Raw genomic sequence first — 20,533 nt, forward strand, 5'->3', positions numbered from 1 at the left:
TCTGTGGCAAAAGATTTTTTACTTTCATCATCATATCATTCTTTTAATTCTGCAGTTAGCTGATTAACTTTAGTGGAATTTGCACACAGTTTATTGAACGGCAGAACATCATGTGCAATATGTTTGTTGACCCAAGCTTGCATCCTGACAAATGTTTACTTCATTCACTAGTATGTACTTAATTTCCTTTAGCATGGCTGCAACTACTTCAGTGTTCTCTAACATCACTAGTTGTATTGCCTAAGCTGGTGATATCACCTCTTACAGAGCTGATGTCATTAGAAACTTCTTATGCACTTGTACCTTACAGTACTGACAAGCAAGTGAATGATAAAACATTATTGTTCTTTAGAGTTACTATTGCATCTTAATATAGAGTTCTGGCATCATGCTGTCACCTCTCATCTATCAGTCACTCTTCAACCATTAGAATCAATGTTGTCAACAGGATAAGCATGGTGTTTGAAAATTTCTGACCGTTTAAGGTTTTTATTTTACTATGTTGTATTACTGAATTAATATCTACTTCCTTTCAAGCCTGCAATAACAAATTTCCTGGGTTCTGGTAAACTAAACACTTCACAACTTAATGGTTCTGCAAAATTTGACATATCTCAGGTAGTTATATCGTGGCATCAAAGAACTTTCCCATTGCCAAAGCTATGGTTCATAATCAGATTTCCACAGATCACAGAAATTAAATTACAATTAGATTCAACATTAGTGTTTGTTGACATTTATTCAAATTAACTTAACAAGTAGTACTACTTAAAATTAATTAAAGAAGAAAATAGCATAACTAATGCCTGGGTGAAACAGTAAACTGCATCCAATGGTAGCTCAAAACTTATATAATTTCTAGGATAGGATCAACAATGTGGAAAAATGGAAGAATAATGGAAGCAAGAATAATAGTTGTAATGGTGTAACCGTTTATTTGATAAAACGCAGCAGTTTCTGCAGCAGCTCCTGCTTTGATGATAAACAACATTGGTCAGCAGATTGCCAAATGGCTCAATATCCCCGTAAGGGAAGACAGCTGCTTTGCAACGATTCTGGTCACCACCCTACCCCCTGTCATAGCCCTAATGGGCTTTAACAGAGGTCATCTTTTGACCCTCTAACTTTTTACATCTCACAGTAATAAACCAGGCCTCGTTGGGATGCCACCAATGTAAATGCCTCATTAGACATTTACATCAGTGAATTATGACTCAACATTCGCCTTTGCCTCCACTGTATGCTGTAGGCTTCTTTTGGACATCTTGACTGTCCTACTTTGTTGCCCTCTGAACTAGCTAAGAGAGTTCGTGGAAGCATCAACCCCACACCTAGTTCTACATTTTAAAGTAAGCTATTGTGAGTAAATGTTTCAACAGCCGAGGGTGGGCGTTGGCTAGTAAGTAATTTTTAATCAAGTTTACTTTTTCTCAATAATAACTGATCCTTTGCAGGCATAACCATATTTGGCTGTACTTTTAGGTGAAGAGGAACTGTGTGCTCTTTAAATTGTTTTAAAATAACATTCACTATCCCTAGTCCAACATCACACTTAGAAGCAATTTGTCATTATGCCTTATTGGTATGCTCAGAAAAAGAAACATTTTCAAATGGTTCTTGGAGTTACGTCCATTGATTCAAAAAGGACTTCACAGCTTTAAAAGCATATAAAATTTACATCTGTAATGAAGTTCTTTTTGAAAACTGTAAAAATATGATTTTATAATAAAAAATGAAATAAACTTCATAAAACTCTAAATATAAGAACTATTTATAAGATGAAAATTGCCAAATAACCAAAAAACTATAACCTCACATTACACATTCAACTTAAAGAATGAATGTAGTCAAGCAAAATAGTCACATCCTAGAAATAAACGAAGTATTCCCTGTATTTGGATTAATTTGCATGCTACTGTATATGCATATATTGGATAGATGTATATTTGTCATTATGTTAAAACTTTTCACTTTTCTAAGCTCCTGAATTTTTGTAATGCAACTTTCATTCACTTGTAACATTTCTTCTCAAAGAAATAAAAAAAGAGAAAATTTTGGGTAAAGGAAAAATTGAGAGACTTAACAAACATTTTTTTAACAGCTAGAATATTGTATTATACAAATTTATAAATTTTGTCTAATTTATAGATTTTATTAATTTTGTTACTGTATTTTAGTAATAAAATAATACTTATTTTTAAAAACATTATCAATTTATTTTGAACTACTGTAATGCAATGAAAAAAAGTCAAGATTTTCATTACCATTAAAAAATCATTTAAAATAATAATTTTATCAGAAAAACTGTTCCTTCTGTTTATCAACTATCAACAACAATTAATTACTATCAGCAACAGTGATTGGTTAGTCAGCAGAGTTGGTATAATGTAGCATTAATGTATGCTCTGTCTGTAGTTAAGTTATCAGGTCCGTTCTTGATTTTGTTATCGCCGACATCGCTTCTTCCTCCGTTCTCGTCTGATAGCATACGAGGGTTATTTTTTTTCAAGATCCGATCGGTTGTGAAATAAAAACCCGCGCAAAAATCGGATGAACTTCTGCGCATATGTGTTGCGCAGCGTCTCTTGTATGGCCTTTAATCACGCCGCGTCACTTCGTTTAGTTCTGAACACGCAGCTAGCATGTAAACATGTCTACAACAATAGCATCTCCCGCCAAGTGTGAAGTGCGTGAGGTAATTCTATTTCTTCAGGCTGAGGGGTGTAATGCAGCTGAAATTCATCGACGAATAAGTAATGTGTACGGTGAAACTTCAATGAGTGACAGAAAAGTGCGACAAAGGTGTAGGAACTTTAAAGCACAACGTACAGATGTTCATGATGCAGGCGGTCAGGGAAGGAAGAGTGTCAACCGATGATCTCGTTGAGCGAGTGGATGAGGCAATTCGAGAAAATTGTCGGTTCACAATTTCTGTATTGGGCGATTTGTTTCCTGAAATTTCAAGGTCAGCTCTCTACACCATTGTGAATGAGAGACTTCAGTACCGCAAACTGTGTGCGAGATGGGTTCCCAAGATGCTGTCCGACCATCATTCTCCAGCGCTACCACAATGAAGGAGATTTTTTGAACAAAATTGTCACAGGGGACGAGACATGGGTCCATTTCGAAACTGAAGAAACAAAAGAACAATCTAAACAGTGGATGCATTCTCATTCTCCCAGAAAACCAAAGAAGTTCAAGCGAACCTTCTCCAACAGAAAGTGTATGGCTACTGTGTTCTGGGACCGGAATGGTGTTCTCTTGGTAGAATTCATGGAACGTGGAACGACCATCACTACAGCCTCATACTGCGTGACTGTTCAACATCTACGAAGGGCAATTCAGAATAAGCGGGGAGGAATGTTGTCATCAGGCATTGTCTTTCTCCATGATAATGCTCGGCCGTACACTGCAGCTGTAACAAAGAAGCTTCTGCAGCGATTTCGTTGGGAAGTGTTTGATCACCCACCATACAGCCCGGACTTGGCTCCATCCGATTTTCACCTCTTTGCTCACATGAAATGCTGGCTAGGAGAACAACTTTTTGGCACAGACATCGAGCTGAAGACCAGCGTAGAAACATGGCTGAAAACACAAGTTGCTCCGTTCTATGACGAGGGTATTGGAAAGTTGGTACCACGCTACGACAAATGTCTAAATCGGAGTGGCGACTATGTAGAGAAATAGCGTAACTATGTTAGTACTTGTTCAAATAAAAAAAATTAAATTTTCACTATGGTTTTAATTTCGTGACCGATTGGACCTTGAAAAAATAAATAACCCTCGTATTATCTCTGCATCCTTGTGCTCCAGTTGTACCGAGGTTGTTTTTGCTTTGTAATTCTGATCTAATATGGTCAATATGTTTGATCATATCGTCTTACGAATAACTTGACTCGACGTAATCACAAGAACCAAGAAGACAGCAAACTCATTCTGGTCCTCCAACAACTGGAAAACTGAATCCAGTTCCCGTAGAGGACATTTTTCAAAGTCAGATAAGTTTCAGGAGCAGTATATATCGTTGTTCCGTACCGGTTGGTTATTGTCTGATATTGTTCTTTTTCTTATGCGTTGAACCGGCCATGGTTTCGTGAGTATATCTATCTTCTCCATTTTCCGTATTATTATATGAAATAGACGATCTATATTCTTCGATTTGTTGTTCCTTTTTGTTGAGTTCCTCTTGGTATGTATCGAATATTCCATGTTCGACTTCGTCATACGAGACGTTGGCAGTATAATGCGTCTTGACGGCTTCTTGTTTGGGTTCCACTGATGGAGTGAACCAATTAATACACCGTTGGTCTCTATTGCAGCATTATAAACAATTACAGATATGTTCACATTCGTCATGTAACGTACAGTATATGACCTCTTCGTTGATCATACTTAATGTGACTGATGATTTCTTGTATTGTGGCCCGTTATTTATATTCTTCTAGACGATTAGAATCTGAGATTAACAGAGTAATTCACGTAGGGTGCATCGTACCCATGGATGGTATTGTAATATCCTAACCAAGTTAGTTTCCTAATTTTCGATTCTAGTGATCCGATATGGAATTGCTTATTGTCAGTAATCCTATATATATATATATATATATATATATATATATATATATATATATATATATATATATATATATATATATATATATATATATATATTTATTTATTTATTACTATTTGTTCCTATATAATATCCTCTTCCTTTTTTCCCCCGGATTTAGTGTCCTTTAAACTCAACTTACTACAGTTTAAATCTGGGATGGCTTATATGGATATAATGGCTTCTCTTTCAATTGCTTTTGGATTAATCCCAGCAAGTCTATATTTTTTCATCATTTCACCCACACCATTATGTAAAAAATTATCTCTATAATTATGCCTGAAGAATGAATAAATAATATAACTATACAAACAGTTGAGTGTATTTTGTCTGATATCTACATTATTGTTATTCAGAGATTTCACTGTTTTAAGTTTCAAATCAAATAGCAAAATGAAACATGTTCAATTTTTCTAATCAATGGCTACTGTCATTTTTTTCAGTTTTCAAACTTACTTATTTTTGTTCTCTTTGCACTATTACTATTTTTTTTACACATATTGCTGCTTCTGTTAAGGATTTACACATGGTTTCAATTTATTTTTATCAAATTCTGGAGCTCCTTGTTTTATCTGTGAAATATCCATTCCTGACATTACACTTTCTTTTAATGTATAATTATGATATGATCTGAAAAATTATTTATTTATATAAATTAATTAACTTATAATTAACAAATATATTTATTTATTAGTACAGTGTATTATATGATGTTGCAGGTTAAGTCCACCAAAGAACATAGTGGTACCAGGTTTAATATTCTGTTTTGTTTTTACTTGCCTATCAATATATTGTAGCATTCATGTTCAATTTGGATATCACATGTTTTGCCTCAATTTAAAAAATAATGTTTTAGATACTTCAAATAATCTTTATGTTTGGGATTATTTTCTTGTGAGGTAAAGTTAAGGAATAAATTATTACTAATTTCATACTAAAATAATGGGAATGCGATTTTCTTTAGTTTTACAAATTTTTTATTATTCTCTTTTTTAGAATAAAATGGAATTGCGTGAAATGACAAATTATATGAAAAGATATAAAAGGTCATATTCATTACCTGTGGTTCAAATCATTCTGTTTAACTGACCAATCATTAGTTGATAATGGATGATTCCAAGAGGGAAAAGTCAATATCTCAATAACTTGCAATTAACTTTGCATTTCTCTACTAGATAAAAGGCTTGACTGACTTTTATAATGATAAAATATACTTTCTTTTTTAGAAATTTACAACTTTTTTAAGTAAAGGCATATTTGCTGTAATATTGAGCTTCCTCAATTTCATTGTAATGGTCGCTTTAGTTAAATAAAATCAACCTTTCAAGTTGTGGATATGTGTACATATAGGAATTCTTCAAACAGATAATCATCTGAATGAAAGAATATTTGTGCATAGAACATTACATATTTCTTTTTAGAACTCGGAACCATCTCTTGTCAACATTTGACAGATTCTGAAAATGTTTCTATAGATGCGATAATGTCTTTCAGCTGGAGGTTTTAAAGTAATTTTTTTAAATGTTCAGAAAATTTGAAATATTTCAATTTTTTCCAAGCATACAGAAATGACGTAATCATGCAAAAATAACCTTAAAACTTTCTTTTCAGAGAAGTAATGTATCATTATTGAACTTTTGTTGTTAAAACTAATTCTTCATTACTTTTTTTTTGACTTTATTATTTTCTTAAGAAGAGTAGAAATAATTTTATTTCTAATATATCCAAGTATTAATTTCATAAATTAATGATGTCTAAATATTTGATATACACAAATATTCTTTGTGAAAGGGTCACCGATGTAGGGTACTAACAAGCTATCAAATCAATTCTCAATTAATCAAATGTATATTAATTATTTATTCATATTTTTGATTTTTGCTCACAAATAAGAAATTAATAAGAGTATGTTATACATGTTATTACATCAGACAAATAAACCACTTACGGTGAGTAATGTGCATATTACATTATATATATTTTCTTCTTTTCAAACATAAATACACTGTATTTTCAATATATTTTTTGGGGAAATACCACATTATATGTCAAAATGTGCATATTTTTAAGAAGAACGGATGATTTCAAACCTAATGCTTTGGGTCAGTAACACTGTATCCCAACGTAACCTAAAAAATTTACATTTTAAATCATAACTTCAATAACAAGTAAACCAATTTTTATTTTTAAAAAAATAGTATTCAACCCTTGAAAATTTAGAAACATTTAAGGCTGAAATTTTGGGTTGGTAATTTAAAAAATAATTTTCACAGTTTTAGTCCACAGATTATGATTGTTTCAAATGGCTTAAGAAATAATATCACATAATTTTATAGTTATTTTTGTTGGACTGAAATTTAAAAAAAGTACTACCCCAGATGGTTTTTCGCATGTATCGAGTGAAGGAGTGGGCGGATTTTAATTTTGTTTTCACTAAAATTCATTAATTTTTTCGGGTTGTCAATTAATCTAATTAAATGTTACTATTACCATTTAAGATTTTTGAGTTGGGATAGTGGAGAGTGTGGATTCATTTGAAAATAATTTTTAAAATGTTCCCCAAGAATGGTATGTGTGTCTGCAAACAAAAATACGATGGGACTGATAGCTGTTGAGTAATAAATATGCTAACTTTTCAAATGATCAGCTGGTCGGTATATATTTTAACATTTATTAAATGTATATATGTATTATATATTAAATGTTTTTATATTAATTTATCATATTAAATATACATTATAATTAAATGTATTATTTCCTTAATACAATCATCATGTTTACATTTTACTGGTTTATTAACTGTTTGTTGGTTAATTATCTGTATTAAAAATGTAATATTATCTGTGTTTTCTTGAGTTAGGGAATTTGGTTTTGAAAATGTAATTTTATTAATTAAATTATAAATTTATTTAATGAAATACTTATTTAATGTGAAGGTAAAACTATATTTACAAATATAATAATCAATTAACAAATGTTAATTAGTAAACTACTAATGTTGTAAAAAATACTAATCTTTACTTGCTTTATTTTAACTCACAATGTTTTTTTTGTTCAATTTTTTTCATGTTTGTTCTCAAATCTTGCATCCTTAATTTAACAACTTCCTGACATTGCCTATTGATGAAATTTTGCACGGTTACTAAAGTCGGTGACAATACAATATTCAACCATTACTTTTGCAAACATCCCTTCCTATGGGGGCTAAATTAAAGGTGGAAATTAAGAGTGCAGGTGTAAAATTTTTTTGAAATTCAAATAAACCTACTAATTAAACTCATGCAATGTATGATAATAATTTGATTAAAGTATGACTAAAAAGTATAAGGCAATTTTTTTTAAATTTTTGTAATATTATTTTATAATTTTTTTTCTTTTATAATGCCATTAATATGTTATAGTAAAATATTATAATCATTCCAAAAAATAACAAGATTCATTGTCAGGTTTACAAGAGAAAATGAGAAGAACTGGTTCCCATTACTTCCTTAAATGAATAAACTATCAGTATACTAGACCCAACAAGGAGTACTGATATTTCAGCTTTGCAAGTGATGTCTTCATTCTTTTTACTGCACGGTTATAAAATGAAAATCATTATTCTCAAAGAGAGAGCAACTTTGCTTGGTATATTGTATACTTTAGATACTTTGCACATATCACACCCATAAGTAAGATAAATAGCAAAGGCTAAAAATTACTGTCCTTTTTCTGTTATGAAACACTGAATTATATACATTACCCTTACTTAGTTGCTGAATCCAAAAATGGTCTAATTTTGTAAAAATCAATTTAATCTTATCAATAATACAGCAAATTATAAGTTACAAAGTAGTGTAATGATAAAATGCTTCAATAGGAAGAAGAGATTGTTTTTATTTATTTGTTAACTTATTTATTTATTTTTGGATATGACAAAAAATAAAGAATTTGAATGATCAAAATTTAAAAATAAATACGTTTTCAGTGTACTTTATAAAATTTTTTCAGATTATTTATAAATATTTTAGGCTATAATATCATATATTACATCAAGTGCTCAAACAATGAATTTAAGTGTTTGAAAAAATTCATTTGAAATTGTTTTTTTTTAAACGGCTTGTGTTAAGTGATATAGAAATAAAACAGAATTAATTTTTTTATATTCCAGGTGCGCATACTCTGAAAATTTAAGCACTGGAGGAAAATCACTTGGAAAGGATCTTTTATACTTGGATATAGCTTGCGTAAGTTTTGTTATGCTAGACAAACAAAACCAATTTTATATTTTACATTGGTGAAATATTTACAAAACCAGAGTTTAAGAAAATTTGGGTAAAAGACTTTCTGATGTTCTCAAATATTCTGTTCTGAAAATGTTCTAAAATGATACTTTTACAACTGAACCATTTTTATGTAACTTTATTCGTGTAAGAAAAGTTTCTTTCATTTATGTTTTTTGGTTCGGCTTTTTAAATCAGCACCAAAAAAAAATAATAATTCTATGTTTAATTTGGTTATGGCTTTAAAAGGGTAAAAATTTTAAGAAGATAGTATACATTTTTAATTTTGGTGCCTTTTAGAATTTGGTAATTTTTTGACATTATTTTATTTTAAATTGTTTGGTTATTTTGTTAAATAGGCAAGCCTACAAAAAATTCCATTCAGGCTGTAAGGGATGCAGGAATTTATTTTATTTCTTTGCTAAAGTTTTCCAACTAATTCTCTTGAAGTTTTGTGTGAAAATAATTGAATATCAAAATGCTCTAGGCTACAAATAATGATAACGAGTGCTTCAAAAAGGACGCAATCCCTTTGTTTGAGGACGTGAATTATTAACAAAAATATTAATGTTAATAAAATACTTAAACAGCAATATTCAAATTACCTTAAATAACTTTACAATAGATGCTCAGATGATTTTCTGTGATACCGATGCAGGTTCGTATAACATTTGAAGTACTTTTCGTAATGTTTGAAATCTCACTTTCGATATTAGCCTTCAATTCGTCAAATGTATGAGGATTGCTTTTAAAAACTTCACTTTTTAAATACTTCCAAAGGAAAAGGTCTGCTGGTGTAAGATCTGGGGATCTCGGAGGCCAAAACCTTTTGATATCAAACGATGGCCAAAAAAACCTCCGTAACATATCCACCGTTTCATTAGCAGTATGACACGTTACGTTATCCTACTGGAACCGACATTCTCGTTCGTGTAAATTTAACATGGCAACAAACAGTTCAATTAAGTTGGCGATAAACCAAATCGTCTACAGATTTGTAAAAAAAAAAGGATTACACGACGCCGGGAGATCGCACACTAAACACAAATTTTACGTGCGTATAATGGTCGTTCATGAAACTCGTGAGGATTTTCTGCGCTCCATATTCCGCAGTTTTAGCTGTTACTATAGCCATCCGAGTGAAACCATGTCTTGTCGCTGAAAAAAACACGATCCAAAATTCCAATACCGTTGTCATCAACAAGAGAACGAAACCAGACAATACTGTAAACGTTTTCCGTGGTCTACTTCTTTCAGTTCTTGAACGACACCGATGAGATAAGCTGGCAGTTGTATTTTTTTAGTGGCCCTGAAAGCTGTATATAGTGGAAGCCACCCTGTGAAGATAACTTTCCGAGCGATTTTCTGGGTGAGCGAGTCAAACGTTCTTTCACATTTTCCGGAACGTCTGCTGTTAACAGTGATGTCGATCTGTTTTTTTCAGATCATGTACACTCCCAGTCTCACGAAATTTTATCCGAAACTCGTTCGTAAGATTTATACGGCTATAAGTCTCAATAATAAACAAGTTTGTCCATGGAAAACAACGTAGTTAACAAAGCAGAGACGTATTTATACTGGTATAAATCAATTGTCACAAGCTCCTAATCTTGAGTACAGCGTTGCCAACTGACGTGTAGGGAGAAATAAAATTTACCTATGCGTGATTCTACCTTCTTAATCTTGGGTTGCATTTTTTTTGAAACACCGCTATTACTGTAATAATCCTATAATAAATAACGATAATTATGAATAAATGTTTTTTTATCACCAAATTATGTATTTGATTATGTAATTTTTTGTTTAAAAAAAAAACGTTGTAATTAATTTGAAGTAATTATTTATCACGAAACCACCAGAGGAAATTTCAGCAAAAAGACTGTCGAAATGTTACATTAGGTTATAAGGCTTGAACAAAAGATTTGAATGACTGAAATACATTCTGAATAATGGTGTACCCTTGTTCAGTATAGTCAACTGGCTATCAAAGTGATTTATATAGATTTATATACTGTTTATTTCTTCCTCGGAAAAAAATATACAACTATTTACAGGAAACTGGCACAATGAAAATGCGTCATATTAAATAATTATTTTATAAATAATTTAAATGTTAACGTAATTTTTATTATGTAATATAAAAGCAAAATTTGAACTACCTTCCTGTCTATGGTAGCTGCATTTGATACAGCATTTATTTTCTTTACAGTATGTTTCATACAATTTTCTCTAATTCAACTTTTTTTTCAATTCAGTTTGTTTTAAGATCACAATTATAGAGTAGAAGGTGTAAAACTATTAATATATATTGTAAGAAGACCAGTATAACGGATTCCTGGACTGGGTTACGGATTCCTTCCAATTAAGAAAAAAGTATGAGAAAATAACAATGAAAGGAATCCAGAAGGGGACTAAAAAGAATCCTTTTCTCAATCCAACAGGTCCATTTAATAACAACCGTCCTTTGTAATACTGTCAACGGCACACCCCCAACAGCTGTTCTTTCACAAGGGTTACTGAACAAGAGTAAGACTTTATGGGAAAATGTAAGGGTACGGACGATAATTCTCACGCTTCAACAGTTAAGGAATGTGGCCGGTTCTGCAGGTCAGGGTATATAAGATTGCTGGGACAGGGAGAAAAGTTACCTTTGACAAAGTTTGGCATAGCGGGCTGCTTTATAAGCTAGCGCGATCGGCGATCCCCTACCGCTATGTCAGACTGATGCGGTCATATCTGCTAGACCGACATTTTGTCGTGCGCGTAGGGGAAACGATTTCCTCCACCAGAGAAATAGCCGCTGGGGTTCCCCAAGGAGCAGTACTTTCCCCGTTCTTGTACACTTTGTACGTGAACGATATGCCGCTGTCGGAAGGGGTCAAAACGGCCCTTTACGCAGACGACACGGCATATTTCTACGAATCCGCAAATGTGGATTACGCGGTCCGGAGGCTCCAAAGGCAGCTGGACTTAGTGGAACCGTGGCTCGACATGTGGAGAATCAGGGTCAACGGTGAAAAATCGGTGGCCGTGATGTTCACATGCAAGACACGAAAACCGACCAGAGAGCTGGAAATCTCAGGGGAGAAAATCCCTTTTGAGAAAACAGTTAAGTACCTGGGGGTGGTGTTGGACAGGCAGCTTACCTTCGGCGAACATGTAAATTATGCGACCCGGAGGGCTAAGGCCGCCAGAGCCTCACTATACCCAGTGCTGAACAGTGCCAGCCCATACCCACTGGCAACTAAGCTTCTCATTTTTCGGCTGTACGTACTGCCGATTCTAACATATGCTTACCCGGCATGGGGGGCAATGTTGAGCTCCTCGCTTCAAAAGAAGATCGAGGCCGTCCAAAACATCGCGTTGCGGACGATCTTTGGAGCTCCGTGGTTCGTCAGGAACGCCACTCTCCGATCTGATGCGAGATTTCAATCCGTGTCCGAGGTGGGGGTGGCGCAGGCGCGCAGACTGTTCGGGAGAGCGGCTGTGTCCGAACATAGTCATCTTCGGGACATCTGCAGAGAGGACCCAACTCCGACAGTTGTAAGGAAGCGGCCTCACGCCGTACTGGACGAACCACCGTGATGGTGCGGTGCGGTAGCCGAAAATCGACAAACCAGGCTTAGGGGCCTCCATATCGCATGAGCCATAAACGGAATAGTGCGTCAGACGCGTTTCCGGGGTCGCGAGTGAATAGTTTTTTTCGCGAGTTATATAGTTTGAAGACTTCAAATACGGTAAGTCGCGCACAAAACAAAAACGCGGTCTAAAAAAAAAAAAAAAAAGAAAAAACGCGGTTTTTTTTTTTTTTTTTTTTCTTTTTTTTTTTTCTTTTTCTCGCGTGTGTTTTGTTCTATTTCTCTAGTTTCAGAAACGGGAGAAACGTGGATGTGGAACGACGCGTCGTGCCGTCTCATCCTGCCAGTCGAAAGGAAAGTAAAAATTAAATTTTTTTTTTTTTTTTTTTCTCGTGTGTGTGTTCTGCTTCTTTTGTTGCAGATGCCAACAGCCACCACAAAAACAAATGGTTTCTTCACTGCGGCCACGCGGTCCCCCCAACCCCTTCTCAGACACACGCGTGTCTGAAGGTTAATAATTACGTGGAAAGAATAATTACTGTTTACTTCTTTCCAGAAAATCGCCGCCCCAAAACCGCGATCGCGAATAGGTATCACCATCTGTAAGTTAAACTTACAGTAAGATAAAATAACCCAGCAATTGCGACTCCTCCGGAAAAGGGGACACATTGCTCCCTCCTTATAGCTAGTGCCCCGTTGTGGCGTATTCCTGCTAGCCTATTAAAGAGTTAGCACCGAAAGGACTTCAGTGGACGGTCTGAAGGGGAATTACGTCGGGAGGACAGGCTTTATAAGCCTAGCCTTCCGCGGTCGGCCCATGAAATGGGTTCGATAATGCTGGTTTAACAACGGATTGGAATGCAATTAAATCCGTCTTAAATTCACTAAAATAATAATAGACAAAACTTGAAAAATTAGATCCGAGATTAAAAAAAAATAACCCTTTTAAAAAACAAGCCCGATTAGAAAGATCCAGCAGCAAGGGACTCTGTCCAGGTTCTGCGATAAAGTAGGGAGTAATAGACTCCTGCCAACTTTGCATTCCATTCCATTCCGAGAAAAGTTAGTAAGAAGCGAGATTAAGCGTGTAGCGTTGCGTAGGTGTTGGACGCGCAGTAACAACGTGTAAAGTGACGTCACAAGCAATCCAGTGTGTACAGTGGGTGAACACAGGAAGTTGTTCGGTGAGTTACTGATAGACAATTAGTAAAAAGCATAAAGCATTAAACTCAATCCAATCCTAAATGGTTAGGGTAGTTCTATTTTAATCAGTGAAGGTATTTGCAGTAAATGGAATTGTGTGAACCTTAGACTGGTTTAATATTATCTGGTAGTTAATAAAATACTGTCAATGGGACTGAATTCTGGGTTTTATAATTTAACTACCTTTAAATAAATACTGTCCTTATTTGAAATTCTATTTTGTACGTAATTTATTGATTATTATCATTTTTGTCGTTATTACTCTTACTATTATTGTTAGTTGTTTATTATTGTCATCATCATTATTATTGATTTGTCTTATTTTATTAATGTTCTTAAATTAATAAAATTGTATTTATATAAACATTTTTAATTGTTAAGTCTTGCAATATCCTGATTTATCGGCCAACATGCGACAATAGATATTTTTTACTTCCTTGTACGAAGTAATGGAAGTATTGTGATCGAGAAAAATTTTGTTTTCAAGATTTCAACGGAAATATCCATTTTGACCATACCTAAATCAATTTGACTAGTTTCAGAGTGACGTTTGTACGTACGTATGTATCTCGCATAACTCAAAAACGATTAGCTGTGGGATATTGAAATTTTGGGTTTAGTACTGTTATAACATTTAGTTGGTCACCCACCACCCCTTTTGATTGCAATCGACTGAACTAAAAGTGTCCAATAAAGCCCAAAATCTAAAAAGGTTTGGATTTTGGACTATTTCTTAACTGCAGTAATAAGACCTCATTGACAGATTTTGAACGATGTAAGTCGTACTTATTTTCATTGCTTCTAGAATTATAACAAAATAAAATTTTAATTAATGAAATATTTGGATCATAGGGGAAGGCACATCGGTTCGAATCAGATTTTCATCTCCTTTTTTTATTTTTTTATTTAAATATATTGATTTATTAATAATTATTAACCTCTCATTTAAAAAAAAATACGATGAATAATCAATAAAAAAAAATAAAAAAATGAAAAAATATCAGAAGTTTTTAATGAAATAAAATTTTATGTGCGTTTCATTTAAAAAAAAAATATGTAAATGTAATTTAATAAGCGTACAAAGAAGTCATGCGTTATCCATATCAGATTTTTTTTTGCCACTTACATGCCGATCATATCGGCGAGCGCAACGTTAGCCACTTACATGTCAGGAAGAGTAGACTATACATACGCGCCACTCCCGTCAAGGTAGCTGACCGCGCAACTCTCCCACCATAGCGACGCTGCGGTCCCACCATTCGCAGGCTCCTGTAAAAAGCGAACAATGTAACTTCAACTCGTCGCGGACCACCGCCTGTAGAAGAAGAAGAGTTACCTGGCCGGCCCAACGTGGGACCTGTTTGCGGATGCCAACATCCCCGCAGGAGCAGCAGGCCTGGCCGGCCCGTCGAGGGAGCCGCTGGGCATGGACGCTACCTTCCCGACCATCATCAGGGGCCAGCCCAGCGTGGGGTCGCTCGGGGAGAACCGCCTCGGCCAAAGACGACCGACGCCGACCCGACACTGCGGGGCTCTGGGGACCACCACTGCCAAGCTTTAGTGGGGACCCAACTTCCGCTGAAGGGAAGCTCTGTCTGATTCCAACGGACAAGCCAAAAACCAGTTAAGGGCTTCCTTTCAACAGGCCTTCTCAGGGCTAGCTCACAAACACACACTGATGGCATTTTCAGGGCCATCAGTCCAAAAACCTCAAACAGTCTTTTTCAGGGCTACTACAAGGTTTTAAAGTGCCACGTGCTGTTGAAGCCATTCTGTGACCAATTTATGTATACATTTTATGTATAAAATATATAATTTATATGTATATTTCTGATATATTTAATTTTTGTCATCTTAATTTCTAAATTTGTGTTAATATTAGAAACAGAATGTTTATTGTTTATTAGATGGTCTGCTACATTAGATAAACCTAATTTATTATTTTTTAATTTCTATAATGTTCAAGAAATCTAGTTCAAATCTACTATCATGATGGTATTTATACAGGAAAAACAAATAGATCCTTTAAAATTAGTAAAGTAAGACACTGTATGTTTTATCTCAATATTCTGATTGTTAAAATTATAAGATGTATATATAATTAACAGTACATAGAGGAATAATATGAATCTTAAAATGAGTAATTTTAGAAAAAATATATAAATAACAAGAAGTTCTCATAAAATTGTTTTCTTACAGTTTCATTAATTTGATACTACTTTCTCTTTAATTTTTATGTTCTTCTAAACTTAAGGAAAATTCACTATTGTTGGCACTGACACTAAGAAATACGAGTGTAATGAATTATTTATCAAATGAGCAATTTTTAAAATTTACAAAATTCATTGTCTACTTATTATCTAGTTATTCTTCTAGCTATACAGATTGTGTTTTGTGAATAACAAAACAAAATAATAAATAAATAGTTAAACAAAACTCAATATTTCAATCAGGTTTCTTGTAAATCAAAAGAAAAACTACAACTAAAAACATTTCAAACTTGGGTCTGTCACAAAGACTGAAAGTACTGAATTAAAGTAATGTACTCAGTGTTTTTGATAATGCATATATTAATTGATAATATTGAAACCAGCTACATTAATACTTTCATTGAGAAATGTTTTTTTCAATCAATGGATTTTGGCATTTATCTCTTACATAAAATGATGGTGATGTATGCGTAGTTTGAGGCAAATATATTAAACTCAAATTGTGTGTTCAAGTGGTGCAGAAAGAAAGCACATGTTTTCCCATGAGGTAGATGCCTCACCTACCTGGCTATCAGCTTGTCTTATAGCTTATAAAGTCCTCAGCAATGTATACTGGCAACCATTCTGTTTTTAGGTTCTAATTAACACATTTTTATCTGGTGATCCAGAGATATAATACGCTGTATACACAATTAAGAGATGGAATTATCTGTAAATTCCAAATCAAGAAACTGCACTGGAGATTTTAATTAACTTACTAATTCACTTTTATTTAAACTTTGTTTCCCAGATTTTTATCTTGTTACAATGTTTATCATGGGCTTTCAATACATTTCTTCTACTTTTGAGGTGCTGCTGTGTGGCTGATTTTAAATTAATGGTTGTGGTAATTGCAAAATATTCAGCAGCAGTTAAGTTTGATATGTCTTTTGTTGTAAGTTAAATTACCAGAAATATTATCTTAATGTTTAAATTATTTAATTTCATTAGAAATAAAACTAATTTACTAGATAATGGAAATATTCCTACTGAAAAACTTTCAGAATTGCTATTAAATTCCTACATCAACAATGTAAAAGATAACTTTGATTTTTAACATTAGAAACCAGGCTTAGTCTGTGGTTTCAGCATAATTGCACAGTGTGTTAGAAATCTGCTGGATTGGAGGAGAAAGACTTAACTTCAGTTTGTTAAAACTGAAATACATTTACATTGAAAGAAATATCTGACAATTTTAAACTGTTATAATGTAATATACAGTGATTATTTTCAAATTATACATACAGCTTTCCTTTTGGCTCTTACATTTATTACTTTTTTACTTGATAAAATATAACAATACAATTATATTTTTATTTTTGTTTATTTATTACATTTTCTATAACAGAGTTGTAGGAAATGATTTGTTCTTTGTAAAAGTAAAAGTAAAAATTAGTTCTTGGAAAGAAGTTGAAAATTAGTTTTCAGAAATGAAAAAAAAAAACCATTATTTTTGTGTAATAAAATTAAATTGTTCTAAAGTTCATAAGAAAGTGACAATTATAAGAAAAATTTAATTTAGAATAAATATATTAATATGAAAAAAATATATAATGAAATACATCCAGATTACTTTAAAATGATTAATTTAAAAAATGAATTAAAACCTGACATTATTAAGATTATATTGAAAATGTTACTAAAAATTTTTAATAAAACATTTTCATACTTTTTCAAACTGATAATGAAAAAAAATATTATTTTAAAATTCATTAATGCTCCAAACAAAAAAAAAGGTAATATTTTGTTGAATTTACTTGAAATGCATCACATTTAAAATTTTACCACAAAGTTAAGCATTAAGTTATGTTACAACATAATTTTTAATGCATGAATTATTTTACAAAAAGCAAAATAATATTAACAAAAAAATTCTAGAATGATCTACTGTACTGGTAAAATACTATAGAAATAGTACTGATTGGCTTTATCTTAATGATTTTTTTAAATCACAATAAATATTCAAAACAATTAACAACTTTATTGTACCTCATTGGGTTGCTAGGAATATAAAAATTCCAAGAAAAATGTATAAATCTTGTTTAGAAAAGGATTTATCATTTCTAACTCTAATAATATTTTAAAACTGTTTCCATCCTACTTTTATCTGATTTAAAAAAATTAAAATAAAATCAAATGTACATTTGGGTAGCAGAATGTATATAAAAATTTATGAAGATAATAGGGGTTTTATGAAATTGTTTTCAGAAATTCAATAGAATTATAGATTCTAATGAATATTTTACTCAACATTATCTTTTGACAAGCAAAAAACCACGCACTAGTCAAATTTTTAAGATAAATTGATAAATATAGATTGTCCATTACTCATTAATATTTTTAAAGGTTTAATAAAACTGATACTAATACTCAAGCTACTTAGTCAAACTTCACTACTCTTATAAACTTTACAAATATATTACTCCTTTAAACTTTACTAATATATATGGTAAAATAAAGACACTCAAATTTACTTTGTAACCAAGATATTGGCACTTTTCAATTTGTGAACTTCAAAGAACTGAGAATTACAAACATAAAAGGGTGTCAATTTTTGACTGATTGCAGTTTACTACAACAGCTGAATACTAAAACAGCTACACACTACAAAGTTGAATACTACAATAGCTGAATACATAAAATATGGAAACACCTGTAAAAGGGAGGCCCTCCTTTTAAACAAAGATTACAAACTTTGCCTTTTTAAATGATTAATAATTAATCTGATGATTTTAATTACAATTAAAATGATTTTAATAATTATTAATTTTAATTATTAAATTAGGTGATTTTTAGATGACCATCAAAATCACAAAAATGTGTATATGCTTGTGTATGGGAATATGTAATGAGTTTGTTACAAGTTTGTTGTGAATGAAAAAAATACGAAATCTCACTGGAATTTAAACTCAGAACCTACGAGATGAAAGGCTGAGAGTATTGGAAAAGCTATTTTCATGACTTCTGATAAAAAAAATCCAGTTCTGTTATTTACATTTTTTTTAGTCATAACTATTTCAGCATTTATTTATAAACGTTACATAGGTTATCAACAATTTACTTAGACTACAAGAAAGACAATTATCCATATTCTTGTTGAGTATTGATATTTCATCTTTTGGCTTGATGATGTAATCATTAGAGAATATTAGAAAAAAATAATAATTTAAATTTAAATTAAAAAATTGGAGTAAAAAGTGTCTGACAAGAATGATTTCACGCACATATTAGTTGAATTTTATGTTCTAAGAATTAAATGAATACTTAAAAATTTTTTTAAATAATTGAGAAAAACAACTTGTATGATACACAGTATTCTAGTACAGTAAAGAATAACATAAGTACAATACACCAGGCCTCACCAGGCAGTAAAACAATGATTATATCATCTATGTCCTGCCCATGTATGTATAGATGTATCAATGAATGTTTCAAGATAATTAAAAATATTTTTGTTACTTGTGCGTACAGGCATGTGTGTGTGTGGGGGGGGGGGTGCATGCATGCACAGTTGTTGATTTTATACATACATAAGTAATCATTTTTTTTTTTTACAGGAATATTTAACCAGAATTATTCTACCACCAGTAGAGGATACATCTGCAACTTATAAAACAAGTAAGAGTAATGATTTTGTTAAATCTGTCAAAAATTCTATAATGAAACAGATGAATGTTGATAATACACAATCTGGGTCATCTAAATCTATAAGATTACCAATCCACCAAGAAAGTACAATTGACATAATGCACCCTGATGGTGTAGACAAGCTGGCTGAAAGTTACAAACTCAATCAGAATGAGTTATCTGGATTTGTCAAAAAGACCATAATGACTCAGATGGGCTTCATTCAACTAGGGTCTGTTTCATCTTCACCAGAGTTGGAAAAAAGTGCATTTTCTATATCTCAAACTGAAAGTGGTAATACAGACACAACATCTGTAAAAAATAACAAGCCAAATGAAAATGAACTATTAAATTTTGCTAATAGTAGTACTGAAAGATGTATGATTGGCCAGCGTGGCCTAATAAAATCTGGCACAATTGAATCTTCAAGTCAAGAAGTAAATGCTGTTAATAAAATGCAAGATGGATTTTCAGATAATAGTTTTATAAGGAATATTATATCACAGATCGAATTGCCTCAAACAGATTCTGGAATATTTGGATTATCAAGGAAAGAAGAAAAAGCAATTATTATTACTCAAACTGAAAGTCGTAATAGTGACACAACATCTGTAAATAAGCCAAATTAAAACAAATTATTACATGTTTCTAATAGCACTGAAAATAATATGATGCGCTAGTGTGAACAAACGAAATCTGGCACAATTGAATCTTCAAGTCAAGAAGAAAATGCTGTTAATAAAATTCAAAAAAATAAATAATAAGATGCAGTTATTACTCAAACTAAAAATAGTATTACAGACAAAAAGAGTGAACCTTAATTTACTGTAATTAATCCAGAAGATTTCATTACAATAAGCATGATTTTGTACAACATTAATAATTAAAATAAAATTTGATTTAAGTTGAATGATTATCACCCGTTTAAATTTTATCATAGATAAAATAAAATTACAGCAGGTTTATTCAAACTGTACAAACTTTAAAAATTATATCATTTCA

At 32.2% G+C, this 20,533-nt stretch overlaps 1 protein-coding gene across 1 annotated transcript; it reads left to right on the forward strand.

Annotated features, from left to right (window-relative positions):
- The first annotated feature begins 1,209 nt into the window (after window positions 1-1,209).
- On the forward strand, window positions 1,210-20,385 carry LOC142325681 (uncharacterized). The gene is made up of 4 exons (XM_075367711.1): window positions 1,210-1,238; window positions 5,332-5,511; window positions 8,763-8,838; window positions 19,462-20,385. The coding sequence occupies exons 1-4, from the start codon at window positions 1,210-1,212 to the stop codon at window positions 20,158-20,160; spliced, it is 984 nt and encodes a 327-aa protein (XP_075223826.1). The 3' UTR covers window positions 20,161-20,385.
- The last annotated feature ends 148 nt before the right edge of the window (window positions 20,386-20,533 follow it).

Source organism: Lycorma delicatula, chromosome 5 (assembly GCF_047948215.1).
Source record: "Lycorma delicatula isolate Av1 chromosome 5, ASM4794821v1, whole genome shotgun sequence".
Lineage (NCBI taxonomy): Eukaryota > Metazoa > Arthropoda > Insecta > Hemiptera > Fulgoridae > Lycorma > Lycorma delicatula.

Excerpts from the sequence above, each read along its gene's own strand:
- LOC142325681 (XM_075367711.1), top strand. The coding sequence starts at position 1,210 with ATGACTCAACATTCGCCTTTGCCTCCACT. Across the intron at positions 1,239-5,331 it reads CATTCGCCTTTGCCTCCACT|GTTAAGTCCACCAAAGAACA; the intron begins GTATGCTGTAGG and ends ATGATGTTGCAG. Across the intron at positions 8,839-19,461 it reads TATACTTGGATATAGCTTGC|GAATATTTAACCAGAATTAT; the intron begins GTAAGTTTTGTT and ends TTTTTTTTACAG.